Below are 22210 nucleotides of genomic sequence, written 5' to 3'. Positions count from 1 at the left end.
CTATTTTTATACCAAATGATTTAAGACTTTCAATTCTTCCCTTTTTTATGAACTCGCCTTCTAGTTGCATTTCATTCTGTATACTTTGAATCGTCGCGACGACCACTGCGAATGCCAAGTACAAGTGCAGAGAAAGAGCTGAAAGATGCAGGGCATAATACTCGTGCAGCAAATTGCAAGCCACTTACAGCATTACAAACTGGCCAAGAAAAATTAAATGGAGGTGAAAGCAGAAGCCAGGGCGAAGGTTGAGCATAAAAAAAAATAAACTAAACCACGCGCAAATTGTTATATTTTTTTTAATTTTCTTTTTCATTTTTTGCAGTTAAAAAGTTGTGTATTACGTGCAAAATGAGAACATGTTTAAATTTATTTGCATGCTAAGAAATGGGAAGCAAAAGAGAGAGTGAGGGAGAGAATCTCGAAGAAATGCGCAGCCATTTCTGTTTTGCAATTTCGACTTGAATTTGACCCATATTTCACTGCAAGTAACAAAGACAGAGAGAGAGAGAGAAAGATAGAGGGTAGGAGAAGCAGATGGCTGATAATGATCACAGCTCGACTTCATTATCATCATCTGCATCATCGTTAGGTACACATCATCATTTGCCATAATGGCGTCACAGACGTGCGAGTGCGAGTGCGAATGCGAGCAAACGCCACACAACAAACCCAGCGAAGGAGATAGCAAGAGAAAGTGTGAGAGAGAGAAGGGACTCCTGTCAGTTGGACTAAGCAAATGTGTAACACTTTGTGTACTGTCATGTTGTCGATGGGGTCTGTCTCTGTTACTTGCAAAGTTGGAGCTCAGGGTAACATAAGCTTGCCAGCCAGCTTGCAACATTTTGCGATTCTACGAGTACCTACTAGTCTCAAATTAATCGATATTCAGAGTACCAGCAAGACATCATCTGATACAGCGATCACCTTTGTCTCCGATTTACGCAGACATTGACACCATAATTTTCCTTTTAACACGAGCTGCGACCAAGAAATAAGAGCACTGCCTATTAGTAGTAACATTAAAGCCCATATTTGTATTTTAATTAATTGAGAGCACTCCATCTTAGACCTTAGAACATTCAGTCTTCAGTCTCAATGTACGCTCTGCGCTCTGCTGTATGCTGTATCTGTCTCAAGAAAATAATTCATGGCTTAGGTAGATATATTTTTTAAGCTAGTCAGCGCTAAACGCTACCAGGCCCAGGGCACAAGAAAAATAAAATAAATGAATATGCGCCACGCACAGGCATTCCACACACACACACACACACACACCGCTCTTTTCTTTCTCCCATTCCGCACACCCCCCCGCATTTCTGGTTTTACTGGTGGCAGCCATTTTGTCTTTAGAGAGCTGTTTTTGTTGCTGTTTGCTGTTTCTGCTGCTGCTGCTGTCCTGCGACGCCTTTCGCATAACTGAACGTGTGCGCTGCATTTGTTTTACATTTTATTATGCTACTTTAAAATGCCAAGCAGAAAGTAGCTCAGCAAAACAACAACAACAGAAAGCAGCAGGAAAATACGAGAAAAGCAGAAAAAGTGAAGGGAAAAGGACAGAGCGAGGATAGCGAGGTGCAAGAGGCTCCTTCACCCACAGAATTGTCTGCTTTTCTTTTTAATTTTCCTTTTTTATTTCGTTTTTTGTTTGTTATATCTTTTTATTATATTGCAAAAACATTTTTTGAAGGACAAATGTCAGGTCGATGGAAACGACAAAATTGTGTCAGCAAAAGTATCACTAACCAGAAGAAAGAAAGAAAGAAGAACCCTAATTGAAATAATATTGTCGCAGAGCCTGTCAATGGTTTCCATCCGGGAACTATTTTCGAGATAGCCAAACAGTGGATGCTATTTTGTGGGTCAAACGCGTACGTTGAACTGCCCTAAAGTTTGGTTTTAAAAGCGGAAAATCGGAAAGGATATTGAGAAAAAGCAGAAACGAGAACATTTTAGCCTAGAAGTATCCCTTTTCAGATATCTTCTAGCATTTTAGCCACAATTATTAGCCCACTGCCAATCAGTCAACCTGAAGAGCTTGGCATCCCGAATCCTTTAATATTATGCTAATTTTTTGGCATGCCAATAATTTTATAATGCACACAATTTATTAGCCTACGCTGGCAACAGAACCATAGAAGGTTGAAGGCGTTAACAAGGGATACCCGCACTCGCGCACAGGCAAACAAACAGACAGACAGAAGGACAGTTAAACATTCTTTCGCACACACTTACACACACACATGCACACAATGCCACGACACACACAGACACAGTCACACAAGGCCATTTCACAACAATTCCGTTCACTTCCAGCGATGCCCGTCCTCACAGAGAACGCACCACGTCGCGTATACTTGATATTTAATTCAATCTGGGCGTAGGCTCTCATTTTTTTGTCGCTGCGCTGCGCGACGTTCGCTTTAAATTAACACAAACAAACATTGTCAGCGACAGCAGAAGCAGCTCCACCACCCACCCAACACTACAAAGGCATTGATAACACACACACCCATACACCCACAGACAACAACACCCACAGCAACAACAAGTGAGAGCAACAGCAACACGGCACTTGACAATTACAGACTCAATGACAGTCACAGCCAGCAAATTTATTTGCATTTTAGCTGCCTCTGACTCTGACTCTGCCTCCTGTTCTGACTGTGGATGTGTTGGCATGGGTTTGGGCTTGGCTTCGAGCTCGTCCCCGGTATTATTCCTTTTCTCTTTTGTTTCGTACTCGCACTCTCACACGCTCACCCAATTTCGCTGCCTTTCGGTGTCGCTCAGGATTATTTTTGCTGATATTTATTATTCCAAATATCCCTAGTACTTTTCCTCTCTATACTAAAGCAAATATTATTCTATTAGTCAAAATTTGTTTGATCTTCATGACTCTCCAGAGTATTTTATGTTCCTAGCATACCCACAAAAGGGAAAGTTTCCACAGAGTGCTCCAAGTACGAGTATGTAAATCTTTATAGATGTATGAACATACTAGGCCTACACATACACAGAACACACACACACACAGAATAAAGGCAACCCACTAACTCATGTACGTCTGATTAAACGCAAAAATACGCGACTGCCTGAGGATGAGAGCTATCCACCATCCGCAATCCGCCACCGCAGACCACGCAGTCAACCAAAGCCAAACACAGCCATGCTTATTAACATAGATAGCACGCAGTCACATACTTACGCAACTCAAAAGCCACCCACGCCCACCAGCGCTTCACCCACTGCTGCCACTCGCTGTGCCCCCTCAATTAGCCTTATTTGTGTTTAAATTGCATTAGGGCCAACAGCAAAGAGCTTGGAAAAAGGAGCCAAATTAGAGTGGATCGTCAGCGGGGGAATGGGAAACACGAAAAATTGAGGCATTTGTTGGTTAAGCCTCTCCGAAGCCTTGCCATCGTCTAAGCATTTATCTAAAAATGTTCTCTTATCGATAAGTTGAACTAAGTGCCCAAAGAGCTTAAGTGTATTTGTTTCGGTTAAACCGCCAGACATGGCCAATAGCATTAACCAAATAAATGCCTTTTGTTGTATCCATTTATTGGCATTATCTGATGCATATCTGTGTGTCTTTGGTTGTGCATATGTATGTTTTGCGTGTCTGGTCTAGCCATATGGCTATATTTTGGATAATTACTTACATTTTTTATCTCGTTCATTTTGGTGAATTGTCGTCCAAACTCCCACAGATCAACGCCGAACTTCAAGGCCCAATTGCGAACTCTGCAAAGGAATAATGAGCAATCAGTGGAAATTATTGTTATACACAAATAAATAGCTTAATATGTACATTGAAATATTTATTGGATATGCTGCGTGTATTCTACTTAATTTAGAATGTGATGGTGCAAAAAAAACCACCCGCCACGGCAACACATGGAGATGTGGCTGATTAAAAATCAATTTAAATCGATTTTCAATTGCGCATAAATTATTTTCAGCTAATTGCTTAAATGCATACAAATCTTTCATTAAGCAATAAATTGCCGGCTGGCCAGAACGCATAATCATTACCATCATTATGCTAAATGTATTATACGACTAAGCAAATTCACACATATGTAAAAGAAAGGAACTACAGACCCCGACCCGACTCAAGTCCAATTCACTTGAGAGGACCCGAAGACAGCAGCAAAACTCATTACAGAATGGACAGGGGAAAGGGAGAGCGATGATGATGGAACTCTCAAGGGTCGAGGTATGGCAGCGGCAGGACCAAGAGCCAACTATTGTGAAAACATTTGCCAAACATTTATAATCTAAACGCGAAAGTCAAAAGCAAAACAAAAGCAGCACAACGAGGACTCATAAAACAAGCCAAGGACCCGGACCCGGACCCAGACCCAACAGACCTTTAGCAGGACCCGAACGAAAACTGGGGACCAGGAGCGGACTGGCGCGGATCGAGGCAGCAGAAAATTGAAAATAAAATAATAGAACATGAAATCAGAGACCAGACTCAAGGCGGGCCAACGAGAAAGTTGAGGCGAGGCGTTGATAAAACAAAAATGAAATATTACAACAAAAAAAGAAAACGGCAAAAGCAAAGTCAAGTTGAGCCCGAGTAAAGACCATGCAAAATAATGCTCCCAAAAATATTTGCACAATTTTATGGCATTATCTGCAATATCAATATGAGGAGCAGAAGGAGGAGAAGGGCAGACAGAGACAGAGACAGTAAGGAGGAAGCAGCCCAACCACAGGAACGCTGCGTATACGCAATGTTGATTATGTTGAGCCGGCGGCGGCGAGCAAAGGAAGCAACAACGGAGGACAACGCTTCCCTATCTAGATACAATATAAGCGCATGTTTATATGGTAGGGCTGAAGAGAGCGACAAGGACCCAGACCAAGGCTCAGAGAGGCATTCGGGGTAGCAAATGCAACTGCAGCCTGGCAGGCGGCTACAGACAAAGTTTTGTGGTACAGGCGATGCCAAAAAATGAATTTAAATTATATGAAAATTGTATTATAAGCGGAAACTCCAAAGAGGAAGGGCAGTGCCCGCAGCTCCGAGGCGTAATCGCAAACAATGAAACGAAATACTCGTAAAGTGGCCAACAAAGTGATTGAAATTGGATAATGCTGATGGCCGGTGGCTGATAGCTCACAAAAATCACATAAGGAACGGTGGTATCAAGTGCTGTTAATTAAATAAAAGATATGGAGAAAGTAAGTAATAGAATGGCATGCATTTAGGAAGATGAAATGGAAGGTTACGATGTTCCGTTTCTCAGCAGAAGATCACAAATATCGATGTGCAAGGTCCAATATTTTGTTGCAACTATCAATGCCAGAAACGCAAATTTAGCTCACGTTGAACACATATACTAGTACATTGATATACACACAGAGAATAAGGGGAGAACAATGGAAATCAACAGACATACCCGAGCATAGATGCAACATAAAATCCAGGCCAAGAGAATTCCAGTATCGGGACGACGAGTAAAGCAGAAAACAGCAATGAAAGGCCATCAACGTCACCTCCTGGCCTGAAGTAGAGCTCTTTCTGAGTCTGAGGCCAGCAAAATAAAAAGTTACATTTTGTTCTAACCATTTCTTTTGCTCCGCTTGGCCAGAAACTTGACAATGGCTACAACCATGTCCATGTGGGTGTGGGGAGGCGAGCTCAGGTGTGGTCCTAGTGACTTTCTATTCTGTGGCAGCCTTTTGAGCACGAACCAACCACGTATGTCATGCTCAAGCACCAAATACAGCTAAAGCCATCGAACTAGTTTCGTTTCGTTGCTTCTCCTTGTCTTTTCTTGCAGCTTTTCACTTTTCTTGCTGCAAGTCGATACCGAGGCAGGTAGGCACTACCGTCTGAGAAACAGACAGACAGACAGACACCCAGGTCGTAGGGGTAGTAGTTGTCCCAAGGAGTAGGTCAATAGGTTTTGTGCAGTTTTGCATCATTGAAATTGAAATGAGTTTCTTTCCAGCCCGTGCCTCTGCTCAGTGCTCCACTGGCAGACTTGAATGTGCAATCACAAGGGCTCATATCAACGTCCTTTCTCAGTGTGAGAATGTTCTTAAAGCAACATCAACCGAACTGCCAACAACTGAGATTCCACATGAAAATGCACTTGCAGAACTGACTCGCCCGTTGAAAAATTTGCACAGCTCACAAATTTTGAGTTTGCCAATCGAACTTAATATTCTATTAATATAATCTTTATTAAATTTTCTCATCAATTTTTGTTTAAATTCTAGGCTGCCCAAAAAATGAATCATGTAACAGCCTTTTTGACACAAGCTGTCCCTTTTCTTTTGGCCTTAAAGTTCTGGCCATGGCACGTGACCCACACTGAGTCAGGGGAAGTGGTCTTTTGTTGACCAGGAGGAGCAGCAGGAGCCCTGGGACGATGCTGCCAATGCAACTGCTTGCAGGAGAAGAGAGGATGTGCTTAAGCAAACGAGGCATGCATTAAAATGGCGATGCCTGCCACTGAAACTGCAACTGAAAATGAGTCAAGTGAATGGGCACAGGCAAAGGATAGAGCCGCTATTGAGAGCTGGAAATGTGGACGGCCTAAGAAAACCCGTCGAGTGGTTGAAGGCCGCCAAAAAGAGAAGCGATGACGAGAAAAACAACACTTTAGAATCCTCCAATTCTATATAAAAAGAGATTCGAGTATTTTACATAGTTACCAGAGTAATGAGCCCAGGACCTACATATTTGATATTTTTTGGCCCTCAAAGCTCGAACTTAATTCTTCTTCTAACTACAGATTTAGAATAAACAATGACACAGTTTGACTTGTTTGATAGAAAATATGATCATTCGATAGATGGATTAAAATATAGATAAAGGTCTGTAATAATAAAGAGTTGTATACAATTTATACCAAGTACCCAAGTGCCCTGAATTTGTATTATGCGAATTGTCTGTATGCGTTTTTGCTTTTCGAATTTCCCCATTCTTCCCTCCTGCCTTTGTCATGTTTATAACTTAATCTGTCGCGTTCCTCGCTGATTCAAAATTCCATTTTGCTGCAACTACTCGTAGACCCGTTCTCGTATCTCGTGCATACTAGTTGTCGGGTGGCCGGGTCGGTGGAGAATAAAAACCAAAATAGTGTGCCAGACTTCGGTCACTTCTGTTCCCGGTGCTTTTCCCTGCTTCTGTTCCAGATGTCGCTTAATGCACTTTCACAGTCGTCTCTCATAAGTAGTTAGTGCTCTGTTTGTTCGCCTCTGTTGATTTTGTTTTATTTGTTCGCTTAATCCGTCTCGTAATTAGATATGCCACGCCACACACAGGCGCTCACTCCAGTCCCACTCCCCCACATTGTGTCAAATGCAAAAATTGTTTTAAGCAGCAATTGCGCCACTTGCAGATCCAGCAACACATAAAAAAAGGAAACGATATCCGGATAAGAGTGGAGTAGCACGAAGCACTACACTTTGAAAATCTGACAAGCAAAAAGACACTGGAGACAAAATGAGAGCTGACAGAAAGAAAGCATTTGTTCATGGATTTATCCGGATGGAGATATTTTGCTATTTATTCCTATAAATTAAAACAATTGGATGGTGCAGCGACTCTGTTGTAAGGTCTTGGCTGATTAGTGATTTATCAAGGAAAACCGTGCCGTAAATAAAATATCGGGCGACAACCCAAAACTATTTTATATAATCCGTAAGACGGTTTCTATTTTTCACAAAGAAATTTATAAAGTTGGCTAAATTTGAATGCACGTATGTACATATGTACATATATTAGAGCTCATACATGGCTTTTTTAAGCGGAACTATACTTTCCATTCGTTTAGTTAAATTGGTAGAGATATGGATGGCGTAGCGAGTTATCAGGATTAATGGGAAGCGCACCGTACAACACGACTGTTTGTTTTTTACTCTGCACGCGTTGGTTCTCTATCTTTGCGTCGATCTCTTTAGCACCATTAGCTATATTAAATAATTCAGTGGGCACCGAATAGAGTTCACCCTTTCGCTTGAAGAATCCCATGGGCTCATATTTTTCTAGAGTCGCCTGGACTTGATCTGTGAAATTAGATACAGACGCGTTAGACATCTCTGCCACTTGCTCCGATATCTCTTGCGGTGTTGAAGGTTTCCCCAGAGACGTCAATCCTTTCGCCACGAGCGCTCCAATCCCATCCAATTCTGGACTCAAACTTTTTTTTTGGTTAACCATTTTACGAACAAAATATCTGAGAAAAGTAAATAAAGCAAGTTATTTATAATGCTTGGGGCATATTGATCTAAAGATCTCGTAAATTCGTGTTTAATTTCTATCCAATCGTGTGGACTTTTAAATCAATCGGTCATCCGCAGGCTGCCCAAAAAATGAATGTAACATGTAACAGCCTTTTTGACACAAGCTGTCCCTTTTCTTTTGGCCTTAAAGTTCTGGCCATGGCACGTGACCCACACTGAGTCAGGGGAAGTGGTCTTTTGTTGACCAGGAGGAGCAGAAGGAGCAGCAGGAGCCCTGGGACGATGCTGCCAATGCAACTACTTGCAGGAGGAGAGAGGATGTGCTTAAGCAAACGAGGCATGCATTAAAATGGCGATGCCTGCCACTGAAACTGCAACTGAAAATGAGGCAAGTGAATGAGCACAGTCGCAGGCATAGAAGAGGAATCGAGGGGCCGAGCGGCTATTGAGAGCTGGAAATGTGGACGGCCTAAGAAAACCCGTTGAATAGATGAAGGCCGGGCAAAAGGAAAAGCCAGCATCGAGCAAAACAACGCTTTCGAAAGCTCCTACTTTATATGAAAAGAGATTTGGGTCAGTTATACCAAAAGCTATAGGCGCAGAGCCCAAGAGCAGGACCACTACCACTATCAGCGTCGCATTTGGAAACAGGACCAGAGCTTCATCATCAGCAGCGTCATCGTCATCATCCCATGCCAAAACATAATCGTCAAGGCAGGACCCCTAAGGCTCTCGACTTGTTGTTTTTGTAGCCCGGCAGCAAAAGTTGAAATAAATTTAATTGAATTTCCGCAGTGACATAAAGCAACTGGCAACATGGGAGGCAGCCGAAAGAGTGTGAAGCCGAAAGAAAGAAAGCAAGCAAAGAACGAAAGAAGAACTTTATGTTTCAAATTAATTAAATTTATTTTCTCCCATGTGCCGCAACATGTCAAGACAAGAAAAGAAAAGGAGCGGCATCAGGAGGAAAACCGTGGACTACGAAAGCGAACTAAAATGTGAACTAAACCATCTTGATGGATATACTAGTACATATACGCATAGTCCGCTACAGGAGCTGCAAAAGACGTTTACCATAAATTCAAGTTAGGTTACCAATATGAACGACAGCAGTACTAGGGATGGGCCCCTCTTAAAGTTGAACAGAATTTATATCAACGAACGAGAAAGAACGCCAACACAAAAGCCGAATGCCAAAACTAATTTCAATAAATAAAAGTGACATTAGATACAAAAGCAACAAGGAAAAAAAATCACTTAGTGGTCTCTGTTCCGGTTTCCGATCCTGCTTTCATCTATACGATGTACATATGTCTACACGCCCATGCCCATTCCCCATCAGATGGCTGTTGTCCTTGCTTGCAAATGGCAGTTTGGTTTTGGGTTAATTAGCCAAGTGAGCGGTGCGGTTACGTGTGCTGCTTTTCCTTTCTGCACACACAGCCACACACATCCTCGTACATGAACACACACACGTGCAGGTCTCGTCCTCTCGAACGCTAATTGCAAAATCCTATTATGTATCCATTAGACACGCATACAGTCACAAAAGAATCTCAACCGCACATCACATGCACAGGCAGACAATTTTTCCCAAAAACCATCAGACAAAACTATCAAAAATTCCGCCATACTCGTATCTTATGTCGTCTACCCAGCGTATACTTAATATGAAAATGCTTTTTTCTTTGATGGCAGCTAAACACTCATTATTTTCCATTTATGCGCATTTCAAATGAGACTGCCAATTGCTTTGACATTTGCCCCAATATGTTTCTCTCACTTTACACTCGGCCGGAAAACTATGGCTATTAAGTGGCAAAACATTCTCTGCCAATCTGTGTGTGGTAAACAAAGTAATAATCATAAATAAATTGGCCTATAAGAGAAAAAGGAATGGCCAAAGTTTTGCACACAAAAGATTTTCGGACACATAAAAAACTGTTGACGCATGGAAAAAGTTATATGCGAAATAATTATTCTACTAAAAATTAATGGAGCATTCTAAAACCGATTTTGAGCGGATGTAAATTAAGAGTTGATTTGATCTTTGCCAATTTGCAATGAATATTCTTCTCTATAGAAGTTGATGAAGATGGATTATCCCATCTATTTCTATAACTGAAATATTGTCAAGTTACTATTTTTGTATTTTAATATTAAGTTACGTTTTAATTAGTTGAAAGAATTATTTGGCCTCACGTCTGGCATGGGTAAACGCCACAACATATTTGGGTTTTCAAATGACTTTGTTAATACTTACGATTTGCGATTTTTTATAAAATCAACAATTCATTTGTGGGATTCGATAAATTATTCCTCAAAAAATGAATAAAATCAACTCCTTTTTTTATTATTACTAAATAAATAAAATATATAGATTATTTCTAAATTATTCAATGAAGGCAATAAGTATTTCCACTCCAGCGTATTGATGTGGCGAATAGTAGTGTTAGTACATCGGAATGTCTGTTTATGTCTGCAAACTGTCATCACATTGCATTCTCGATTTCACTAAACATTTTTAAATATTTAGTTTTACAATTGAACGGAGAACTAAAAAGGCACATTTTTCCACATTTCATACAGAAAATAGCAATGAAAAACAATAACAATTAGCATTTGTGTCCCAGCAGTCGGTTTGTTCAATTTTAGCCTGGACAGTGGACTGTGCGAAGCATTTCGTGTAGAATAAACAAATTTACAATTAATTTCCTGCGAGAGGAAATTGGCAGAATGTTTGGCAAATGCATAATTGAAAATGCTGACGCTGATGCTGGTTGGAGCTTGTCAGATGTGGATGTGGATGTAGATGTGGATAAAGGGCAGGACTTACTCGTTGTGGGGTATATCCTCATCCTGATCGGCGAGCGCAACAAATATGTGCATTTTGAATATCAACACGCCCAGCACAATGGCCACAAAGCAACTCCAGTGTTTGCTCTCCATTTTTGGTCTGTTCACGATTGAATCTCTGGTTTTGGTTTCGGGCCGGCCACTTTCAATTGATTTTTCGGTTTCCAAAAATGTATAATTATTTATCTTCGGTGAGCCCCGCACATGCGATAAAAGCCACAGAACAGTCCAGCAATTTTAATATTATTTTCCACTTTTAATTGCTGTATTTTTTTGTTTTGTTTTTGTTTTTGACACTTCACTGCGCAACGGTTTTTGGTAAATTCAATATATTTAAATTTACGGCTTAAAATTTATTTATAATCAGTAATTGAATGAGACTATATTTTTTCGGTTTGGCTTTCCGTTGGTTTTAATTTGTTTTTCATTTACTTGGTTTGAACGCGTGTGAGTCGAACATTTTGTGTTCCCAAAAGTTTCTATTGCTTTTGCCGGATATGTTCAACATTTTTGCCACGAAAGTTTAGTTCGTTTTTCCTGGGCAAGTGCTAATAGAGTTGGTTTTGCGATATGTGGCTACGATTCCTGTAAAGAAAAATGACAATTTTTAAATGTGGTGAATGTTTAAAAATAAACTTTTAAAGTTGTCTTTGATTCCCATTTTACTCCCATCTTCTGTATAATCTGAATTGTGCTCCAATTTGCAAAGAATTAATCTTTTTATATTTTTTAAAACTGTCAAGAGTCCCATACGGATAATCTGAGTTTTATATCCACTCTAATGTTTCATAACGAAAAACCCTTGGCTATTTATTCTTTGAAATATCCAAAATACATTTTTTTACTATTCTGGTGAACATGTACATAGTATACATTAAAAGTTCAGTTTTAAATAACAACTTTCATAAAAAATCATTAAAATTCTCAACCAAAAGTTATGTGTTTATTCGCAATTTTTATTTTTTATCAAAAAGAACGAAAACTAATTTTCAATAGCATTTCGTAAAGTTTATCTATCTCTCCGGCTCTCAAACAAACCAGAAATATGTGTTTCGTACACGTTTCCACGATAATGGTCTGGCGTGGGGCCCACGGGCAGGTTCTCTGGCTTCATGTGGGTTTGACCTAGAAATGCGTTTTCACCCACACCCACGCCCACTTCGTCCACCCGCTCTCATCCTCACACACACACACAGAAGCATGAAGACGCATAAACATAACTCACACGTACATATGTGAGAGGATAACTTCGGGATGCTTTCGAACTCGAACTCGTTTCGCTTGGTCTGAGGCACATGCGCAGTGGGGGAAGGCGGCTCATTCAGTCGGACTCCCTCAGCGGGTAATGGTTATTTTTTTTTGTATGGGCATGCCACCCCCTTAAAAAACGCACATAGCCATACATCCTCCCCTGTAGCAGAGTGTGTGTGTGTGTCCCCAAGGATATCGCGTAATAATTTTCATTAAACATGGCGCAAGCCTTTGCCTGGCTCCCGCACATAGCTTCCCAAGTTGGCCCTGGTATTGGGGCCATCTCTCCTCATTCCATAACAGCCGCATTCGCATGAAATAAAGACAATTTATTGTGGCCGATACGCACTAGCACATGTGCGAATTCCTCATATACCAACATATCTAACTAAGTACATATGTACATATGAGTATGTATGTACATATTTATAGAACGATTTCACACGCTTTCAGTGTAATTTTCTGCCCGCCGTCGCTTTTGCCACTCCTCTGCCTCAACGTCAAAAACTTTGACAGAAATGGAGCGGCAGCCACGCACAGGATGCACCAGCACCGCTTACAGAAACAGAAACAAGAGCAGCAGCAGCAGCAGCAGCAGCAGCAGCAGCAGCAGCAGCAGTCAGTTCCTTCAGTCCAAGCCCCCGAAAGTGCGCAACTTATTCATAAAGCATCAAACACATCTTTATGCATACATATGTATGTATATGTATGTACAAAAAGTACACCCCGCACACACACGAAGATAGAGAATTGAAAAGTAAACTTCCGCATGGAAATCTAAGAGAAATGTTGATTCATTCATTCATAAAATAGTGAATATTACTCGCACCTTAAATGAAGAACTCATATTTAATTCAATGCAAAATTATTTCAAATACAGATGTAAGTATGTTGTATGTACTACTATTTACTCATCTGATAATAAGAATAACCTAACAGACTAAAATATAGAAAAATCTTTCCAATTTCATGTATACAGTTTTAATTCAATTGAATTACATTTTCGTAATAAATTCAAATTATATTTGATTGATCAAATTAATAAATATAATTTTTCCATACAAAAATCTAGTCAAATCTTAAATTTGACATATGTACATATGTACGAGTATAACTATTACGGTTAAAACTGAGCAGCATTCTGCAAAAATGTTTTGATTTTGCTGGGTTGGATAATTGATTGCTATTTATGAGCATTATTTTTAATTTGAATTTAAAATACTATAGTACTGCTAAACATTTTCTATACAACTCTACGTGAACCGACCATTAAAATGTGGGAACTGTCCGGTTTTCTTCAATGGGTCAACGTTCGCCTTTAGGCACGTATACCCAATCGAAATGTCCATGTTTCGTAAGGCTATGAGAGGAAGGGAATGAAACAGCATAATCGTTATAATAAAAATAAAAGCATGTGCATCGTGTGAACACGTCAGGCAGCCGTCAGGCAGAGGGAAAGCATTGTTGAAAAGTGAAAGTTTTATAGTTGGCGCACGTTCATAAAGTTTTGCGTGTTATACAAAAGATTTATTATATCGCATATATCGCTAGCTCCTGCTGTTCTTTTTTTCCATTTTCACAACCGTCACACACCTCGGCCCCCCGCTAATGCTGCTTCTTTCCCCTTCTTCCGTTCTGTTTGCTTTTTGCCTTTTTATGTTTGGCCTGGCTTTTTGGTTTGTTGGGCTCACAACAGCAGGAGCAGGAACCGGGTGCAGGGTGCAGGGAACAGTGAACGGTGAACATAGGAGCAATATGGCCTTGGGAGTTTTCGGTACGAAATTAATGTGGCTGTGAAAAATTTCAATAGGCCGCGTACAAAACTTTTTAACAGTCATATGTATACGTTTATGTGCGTGTGTGGGATTCTGCCTATGTACAAGTATGTTATAATTTGAATATGTTGTAAGCCATGCCATTTTTATGATTATATACATTGACTTTTTGACATTTTTTACAAATTGTCTGCCAACACATCCACAGATTGTCTAACAAAAAACTGGGAGAGTTAAAGAGAAGCCGTTTGGTCTCTACTCCATTGTTTGTTTCTTAAGCTATAACATGAACGCATATTTTATCATTCTACTAATAAAAGATTTATTAGTATTTAATAATGAATTGAAATAATTAATCCTTCAAGCGGCTGTCAGTAAAATCTGGGGTATTCAATAATCATGGAAGACATTGTGCAAAACCTTAATACCTTAAAACATCATACTTAATTCCAAGATTACTAATACTTTCCATTCGTCACAAACAAACACAACTGAAACCATTCACAGGTCCCAATATTAAATGTAAATCTTTTCTGCAGTTTCTGCAAAAGGGGATGCATTTTCAATACTGCATGGACATTAATTAGCCAGGCTGCTACTGTGAGGGTATGATAACAAGATGCAAATATTTGAAGGACAAACCAGAACCAGAGCCAGAAAAGCGAAGAATAAAATTATAATAAATATTGCGCACACACTCAATGTAAAATCTGCAGTGGCTGGACCTCAGAGATGTGGAGGGAGGTCAAAGGTTACGAGGTATTGGTCAAGCCTTGAGATTTAACGCTGCTGCGTAAGCTGCGTGGCGTGGCTGTAGTACACGCTAAGCCGTTATTGTGTGTCATGTGTATGTGTTCATGCTTTGTGTATGGTTGTTTGTTTGGTGTGTGTGTGTGTGTGCAAGGGGGGAGCGTGCGTAGTAGTAAATAGTAAAACGGCATAGCATACTTTTTTGGGCGCGCAAACAAAGAGCTTACAAGCAGTCCCGAACATACAAAAGCACACACACTCACGCGCACTGAGAAATGTTGAACATTTGATTTATTCTGTTTCCAATTGAAACTTTGCCCAATTTATGAGAACTTCCCCGAAAATCGGTTGTTTTTTTATTTTGTTTTGCGTATTTTATTGTGCAATCAACGACAGTATAATGAGAGCCAGCAGAGAGTCCTCCCCGACTCTCTCTTTCTTTCTCTCTCCCGAGCTCTACTCTCTCTCCAATGCTGCAGCGCTCTCCCACTTACTTGATGCTCCTCTGCGCGCCAAATTCGCAATTTCGAAGCCGAGTACGAAAAACTTGACCAAAAACAAAATCCTTAAACGCAACGCCTATAGCGGGATGGTGTCCGGGGGTTATGTGCAGCGAGGCGCAGCGAGAGTCGCACAAGGATATGCCGACAATCCACACATAAGCACTCACACAGTCACACACACACGCGCAAGCTACGAGAGTTTTTACTACGCGACCGAGGAGGACGTGGACTTTCGAACTGGAGACCGTCGCGCGAGAGAAGCCACGATTTATATGGCTGCGCCACTTCGTCTCTTCGGCTTTTTGGCGCTCACAAATATTGTACCACTACACACACATATATGTATATATATATATCCACTTATATTATGTACATATACACGCGCACATGCATATATCTGTGTAGAATTTTTCCAACTTTTGGATTTTAAGAAATTGTGGTGTACAGAGATTTTTAAAATGCTTTTGTTGACTTCCAACTTCCTTTCCGTTGCCTTGCTTTACAACACTAAACTATTGGCACAAGTGCTGCCCACAAGATTGGAGCAAGTTTATGCCTGTTACTTTTCTCTCACTTTTCTCTCGTTGCACTTTCTGCCAACCGTTAGCTCTGCTTTTGTTTTGCACGTCAACAATTTCTGTGTTTCCTCGTCACTCTTTTCGGGGTGTATTTTTTAAACGTCGCGCTTGGCCTCTGTTGTTTTGCCCCTGTACTGGGTAGTTCACTGTGTCGTATGGGCCGTGCTTAAATAACGCATGTTAATATAATAACGGTTCAAAGTGTTGTATGTTGTATCAAGAAAGCTTGCCAGCAGTGTGACCGCAGACTTGTGGATAAAATAGACCGCGTGAACCTCAAAAATATACCGAAAATTACCCTCTCATTTTTTAAATATACCGTAAATAAAACGAGCCGTAAATAATTTTTCTGAATTGAAATATTCTGTTAAATATTACTAGCAAGCTAAAACTCTGAGCAGTAAAACTAGAATTTTATCCGATTGATGAATCTATTTTTTTTCAGCTGAGCTCATTATAATTACTCTTTCTTATTGGATTGAATGAATGTATAACAAAGAAGAATAAAAGTGTAGTTTTTTATACATTTAAACTACATGGTAACTACTCATTTTCTACATATCAACAACATTTGTATTCATTTCACTCAAAAGTCCACTCACCATCTAACTAACAGTGTTTTCCCGATACATTAGAGAACAACTTGAACTATTAAAAGTTCAAATGTCGATAAAAATTAGTCTGCCGTTGTCTGCCATTATATTTAGTAAGCTATTTGAATTTAAGCAATTTTATTATTTTCGACTTGATTTGAATAACTAGCATAACTGCACCGGCACATTTGAATTATAACGCAAATTTCTATGTTAACTGGACAGCCGTCACACAGTGGGGCTTTCGGCTACTTCAGCTTGTTAATTATTAACTTCTGAACTAATCAAGATATCTTCATGAAAAAAGCTGCATTTGATGATGCTCCAAGATGCTCCAATTTGTAAAAGCTTTACAATGAAATGTAAAGGCTAAACTTTCATTACCTGTGTTTGCTGTGTATAAAATGCAAATAACAGTTTTAGGTTTTATTTTCAACATTACTTATGTACATACATATGTATGTAAATATTTTTTTTTAATTTTTGTATTTGTTTTTTTAATTTTGAGTGAAAAACACTTCTATTATTCCCTAAATTTTGATTAGTTCCCTAATCAACCGCAATAGTTTTAGCTGCGCTTTTATATTCTGAACGATTAACGACATCCATTCAAGTTAATTTTCCCATTTTCTTTTTTGTTTCTTCATTTCAGAAAAATAATATGAATACCCCTACGGATTCTATCGATACTATCGATATTTACTGTACCATTTGATGGAAGAAATCGATAGAACCAACGGGTGAGTGCCTTTGAATTCCATAACAAATACAAAAAATGTTTAAAAGATAAATAAATCAACCCTGTACGGTAAAGACAGACTTGACAAAGCCCTGACCATACAAAACTACGTGCATATACACATACATATGTAGTTTGTCGGAAGCAATCAAAATGTCAAAGTAATCAAATGAAATGTTAATTATTGCTCTTTTTATACCCGTTACTCGAAGAGTAAAAAGGGTATATTGTATTTGTGCGAATAACGGTTGTATGTAACGCACAGAAGGAAACGTTTCCGACCCCATAAAGTATTTATATTCTTGATCAACATCAATAGACGAGTCGATAGAGCCATTCCTGTCTGTCCGTCTGTCCGTCCGTCTTGTTGAGCGCCTGGATATCTGAGACTAAAAAAGCTAGAGGCCCCAAATTTTGCATCCAGACTTCTATATACTCACACTGCTACATGTGTATTTCAAAAATGAGCCCCGAACCCTTCTGCCCCGCAAAATGGCGAAAACCTCCCAAATCTACAATTTTGAAGATAGCAGAAAACTAACTATCTAACGCCATTCCGTAGGGAATGACCATATCTATCAGATCAACAAATTGGGATCCGATTGGAGCATTATTATAGCCACAATGAAGAAATTAATTAGCAGTGGCCAAACCCACCCCGTCCCGCAGCTTATATTTCTTTTTTCTCTCATTCTCTCATTCACACTCTGCTTCGCGCAGTGTGTGGCGTCTGCCCGTGCCGTTCCTCCGCCTCTGCCTCAGCCGTGGCTAAACCCACCCCGACCCACAGCTTATATTTGTTTTTTTCACATTTTCTCATTCACACTCTGCTTCTGCTGTGTGCGGCCACTGCCTCTGCCGCGAGTCTGCAGTGTGCGGGTCTAGGGAAGGGGAGCGAGCTAAAGGAGCGTGTTGGTGTGAGAAGTGTTGTAGATGTACATAGATGACAGACGAAGAAAAAATGTAAAATTTTACAAAACACCGCTAAGGTGCAGATGTATGTAGTACTGAGTGCCTGGTATAAAAGTTGTGACGCGTAAGAAGCGTCTCACGCGTGCTATTTCGTTGTTCCAGGTCTCGAGCGGATAAATAACAGCACTTTTGGGAGCATGATAAAATAAATGGTTTTATTTTCATAGAATTCCCTAAAGGGTACCGTTTTTTGGGACCTAGAACCAAAAATATTTATATTTCATGTTTAGTACGAATATCATTCGGAAACCGATCGTATCGAAAATGTCGCTGAATAAATTTTTGATATTTTGTTTACTCTTGCAAATAAAATCGTTTATTGCTCAAAATTATTTGGAAAACATCAGAGCGGATTACTGTGAACTATACTGTGAAGGTGCATGCAATAATAGTAACAGTGATAGAACGTGCCGCAAAATGGGACAAACTATCGTCACAAACGATTACACATTGTCTTTAAAAGATGTATTATTGAAAATCAAAGGGATCAATAGCGTCATTAAAGAATGGAATATCGTCCCAATTTCAAATGATTCTAATGTCAAATTGAGGAGCTTATCTATTGATGGAACATTTAATGTCTCTACACTTCGTCCTGGAGTATATTATCTCAAAAATCTTGAAGTACAGGAAGTGTCGATATATAATTTAATTACTCAAGATGGTGATGCTTTTATTGAGGAAAATCTCAATTATTTTAATGGTTCTAAATACCTTACGGTTTATGCCAAAAGGTCTACAGATTTAGTTAATAAATATATTCAGATGTGCATGAATCAACTAGAAGAGATTCAATTTCATGCATTAGGACATCGGCACGAACTTTGGATTAACGAAAATACTTTTGTAGGCAAAGTAAATTTAAAACGGCTTCACTTAATATTTGGAGAATTTAGAAATCTTACCGCAAAAATGTTCAACAGCTTGAAAAACTTACGTTCGTTATTTATCGATTATGCCATTGTAGAGGATCTCTCATTCTTAAGGTTCGTATGATCCACAGTATGGAGAATTATTTAAAGTCATCGCTATTTCTGATTTCTATTCATAAAGCCGTTTGGTGTACTTTCTATTTTAGGTCTGAGACACTTCAGAATAGTTTGGTAGATGTTACTCTGGACGTAAAACAATCAGTGGATATGAAATATTTTGAAGGTTACTCCAAATTAAAGTTTATTTATGTTGATGAATACAAACCCTATGAGAACCTGACAGCCATAATTTGCAATTCAAGGCGGAACAACTGCAAAATCACACTCGGAATTAACGGAATAAAGTGCCCTGCCAAATGCGAGTGTAATTGGAGGCCTTATAATTTAGATTTAGACTGTTCAAGAAGTCAACACACAAACATTCCACCATTACCAGTTCCGATTATTGGAAATACCAGCCTGAACTTCAGGGGAGGTCATCTAGAGACGCTGCCAAGGAATACATTAAGTGAATATAATGCGATAAAAAAGTTGGATGTAAGCCAAAATAGATTAACTAGTCTTCGAATTGATTGGCTTCCACAGAGTCTGAATAGCTTGGACATTAGTAACAATGGCATTCAAACACTCGAAAAGGATGTGATAGAATTTATCGCAAGTGTCGATGAATTCAAGCAGACGGGCAACCGATGGATTGTTAATTGTGACGACCAACTGATGTTGCACTTTCTGGGTAATATCTCCCGTCGAGGTAAAGACCCGGTTTTTTTGCATCATCTGAATGAATCTTGTCCTGATGGATGCCTTTGTTGCTTTAATCGCAGCACCTATAACTTTATGATCGACTGTAGGAACACTGAAATGGAATCGTATCCTCTACTCCTGCATTCAATACACTACAATGCCAGCCTTCACCTCGAAACGAATAGAATTTTCCGCATTCGACACTCATTGGGACATGATTCCCTGAGAGAACTTTATTTGCTTGAGAACAAAATAAAGGAATTTCCAATTAATTTGATTCCCAAAAACCTTACACATTTGGATCTACGAATAAATCTTTTGGAGGTTCTCGATGATCAAGTAATTGATTTCTTCAGAGACCGTGAGGGAAGCGTAAAGCGAAAGATCGAACTATCCGGAAATCCCTGGAATTGCGAGTGCAGGTCCAAGTCATTCCTAGAATTTCTACGTCTAAAGGAACCGCAAGAATATAACGCCGTCCTGAAACGATGTAATATCGTCTTGTCAGGAACGTGTCCGCAGGCGTGCATTTGCTGTCTGGGTAATTCCACATTGCCTTCGTTGATTATCGACTGCAGATTTAAAGGACTCAAGGCAATACCTCCATTACCCACACCGCTGTTTGGACAATCTAATCTTTATTTTGAAGGGAATTACCTCGAAGCATTGCCCCCCAATTCCCTGCCAGGATATGCAAATGTAGGACATCTTTACCTGGCCGACAATCGACTGACTACAATCGAGGAGTTGCCAGAGAATATAACAACTCTGGACATAAGAAACAATAGCATTTCTGTGCTGAATCGTCAGATGCAAGACTACTTCCACCACAGAATAGCAGCCTCCACACGGTTGAAGTTATTTCTGCATGGGAATCCCTGGGCCTGCACTTGCGAGAACTTAGATTTCCTGCACTTTGTAAAGACCCAATCGCCGTATATTGAAAACGTTACAGACCTCGACTGCGGTGACATGACAAAACTACTGATCGCTACGGATGGGATTGATTTATGCCCTTCAGGCTTGGTGCACTATGTAACTGTCGCAATGTCTTTAATGCTGGTGGTCTCAACTATAAATTTGGCAATTTACTTCAAACAGCCCCTCCTCATATGGTTGTACGAGCACAATGTTTTGATGAGCCTAGCCTCCCAAAGGGAGCTCGACAGCTTGAAGAAGTTCGACGCATTTCTGTCATTCACCCACAAGGACGAGGCGCTCATTGAGGAGTTCGTAGATAGATTGGAGAGTGGTAGCCACTGCTTCAGACTATGTTTCTACCTACGCGACTGGCTCGTGGGAGAGTCTATTCCCCTTTGCATCAGCCAATCTGTTAATGACTCGAGGCGCACCATCATCCTGATGACAAACAACTTCTTGAAGTCGACTTGGGGTCGACTGGAGTTCCGCATCGCTCTACATGCCATCATCCAGGATCGATGCAAGCGATTGATTGTGGTCCTCTATCCCGAAGTGCAGAGCTTTGATGATCTCGACAGCGAACTGCGGACCTACATGGTGATGAACACATACCTCAGGAGAGATGACCCCAATTTTTGGAACAAGCTAATGTATGCAATGCCCCATTCTAAAGTGCGACGAGAGCCTGACGGAGAAACTATTGAGCTTTCTGTGTTAAACGGCAATGCTTAAACCAATAAATTTACCATTTTTAGTTATATTTGTGCATGTGTATGCGTTACAGTCTGTAATATTAATATTATACAATTTTATGTTAATGTAATTTTTACATTACCTTGTTAAACTTAATTCATTTTAAATTTAATAACATAAATATTCCATATTTGCACACGAAAAAAAATAAGAATCTCTGTCTTGCATGTCTTTTCCGATATCGATTTATTCTTTCATTTGTTATACCCGATACTCGAAGAGTAAATAAGGTGTATTATATTTGTGCACAAGGTGGATGTATGTAACGCACAGAAGGAAACGTTTCCGACCCCATCAGCATCAATAGCCGAGTCCATATAGCCATGTCCGTCTGTCCGTCCGTCTTGTTGAGCGCCTGGATCTCAGAGACCATAAAAGCTAGAGCCACCAAAATTGGCATCCAGGTGGCTGTATGCTCACAGTGTTACAAGTGTATTTCAAAATTTCAAATATTTATGACTGGATGCAATACTTGGTTGCCACATCTCTAATGGTCTCTGAGTACTAGGTGCTCAAAAGGACGGACGGACGGCCAGACGGATGGACAGACAGACGATATGGACTGGGCGATATGGACTCGGCTTTTAATTGCTGATCAAGAATATATACACTTTATGGGGTCGGAAACGCTT

General features: G+C 39.9%; 2 protein-coding genes across 3 annotated transcripts in view; one reads left to right on the top strand and one right to left on the bottom strand.

The window, feature by feature from the left end:
• The window catches only part of LOC117902773 (voltage-dependent calcium channel subunit alpha-2/delta-3), a 34596-nt gene extending 23210 nt beyond the window's left edge, over window positions 1-11386 (bottom strand). The window contains exons 1-2 of one of the 2 annotated variants that reach the window (XM_034814366.1): window positions 11048-11386; window positions 3666-3747 (exon numbers count right to left, since the gene is read on the bottom strand). In XM_034814366.1, coding sequence (XP_034670257.1) covers window positions 3666-3747; window positions 11048-11160 — 195 coding nt within the window. In that variant the 5' untranslated portion in view covers window positions 11161-11386. The remainder of the gene's footprint in view (window positions 1-3665; window positions 3748-11047) is intronic. The other variant, XM_034814367.1, reaches the window with a different exon arrangement.
• A 7754-nt stretch (window positions 11387-19140) lies between these two features.
• LOC117901164 (protein toll-like) lies at window positions 19141-21557 on the top strand. Its single transcript, XM_034811815.1, has 3 exons — window positions 19141-19214; window positions 19307-19524; window positions 19597-21557. Exons 1-3 carry the CDS (start codon window positions 19141-19143, stop codon window positions 21555-21557), a joined length of 2253 nt encoding a protein of 750 aa, XP_034667706.1.
• Window positions 21558-22210: the final 653 nt, after the last annotated feature.

This window comes from Drosophila subobscura, chromosome U (genome assembly GCF_008121235.1).
Source record: "Drosophila subobscura isolate 14011-0131.10 chromosome U, UCBerk_Dsub_1.0, whole genome shotgun sequence".
Taxonomy (NCBI): Eukaryota; Metazoa; Arthropoda; class Insecta; order Diptera; family Drosophilidae; genus Drosophila; species Drosophila subobscura.
The sequence above is the reverse complement of the archived record's forward strand: the minus strand, read 5'-3'. Positions and strand labels throughout refer to the sequence as shown.

What these genes read in the sequence shown, in the direction of transcription:
- LOC117901164 (XM_034811815.1), top strand. Translation starts at nt 19,141, where the DNA reads ATGTTCAACAGCTTGAAAAACTTACGTTCGTTATTTATCGATTATGCC. An exon ending in GAGGATCTCTCATTCTTAAG is followed by an intron (nt 19,215 to 19,306) that starts GTTCGTATGATC and finishes TTTCTATTTTAG; the next exon opens with GTCTGAGACACTTCAGAATA. An exon ending in GTGCCCTGCCAAATGCGAGT is followed by an intron (nt 19,525 to 19,596) that starts GTAATTGGAGGC and finishes CACCATTACCAG; the next exon opens with TTCCGATTATTGGAAATACC.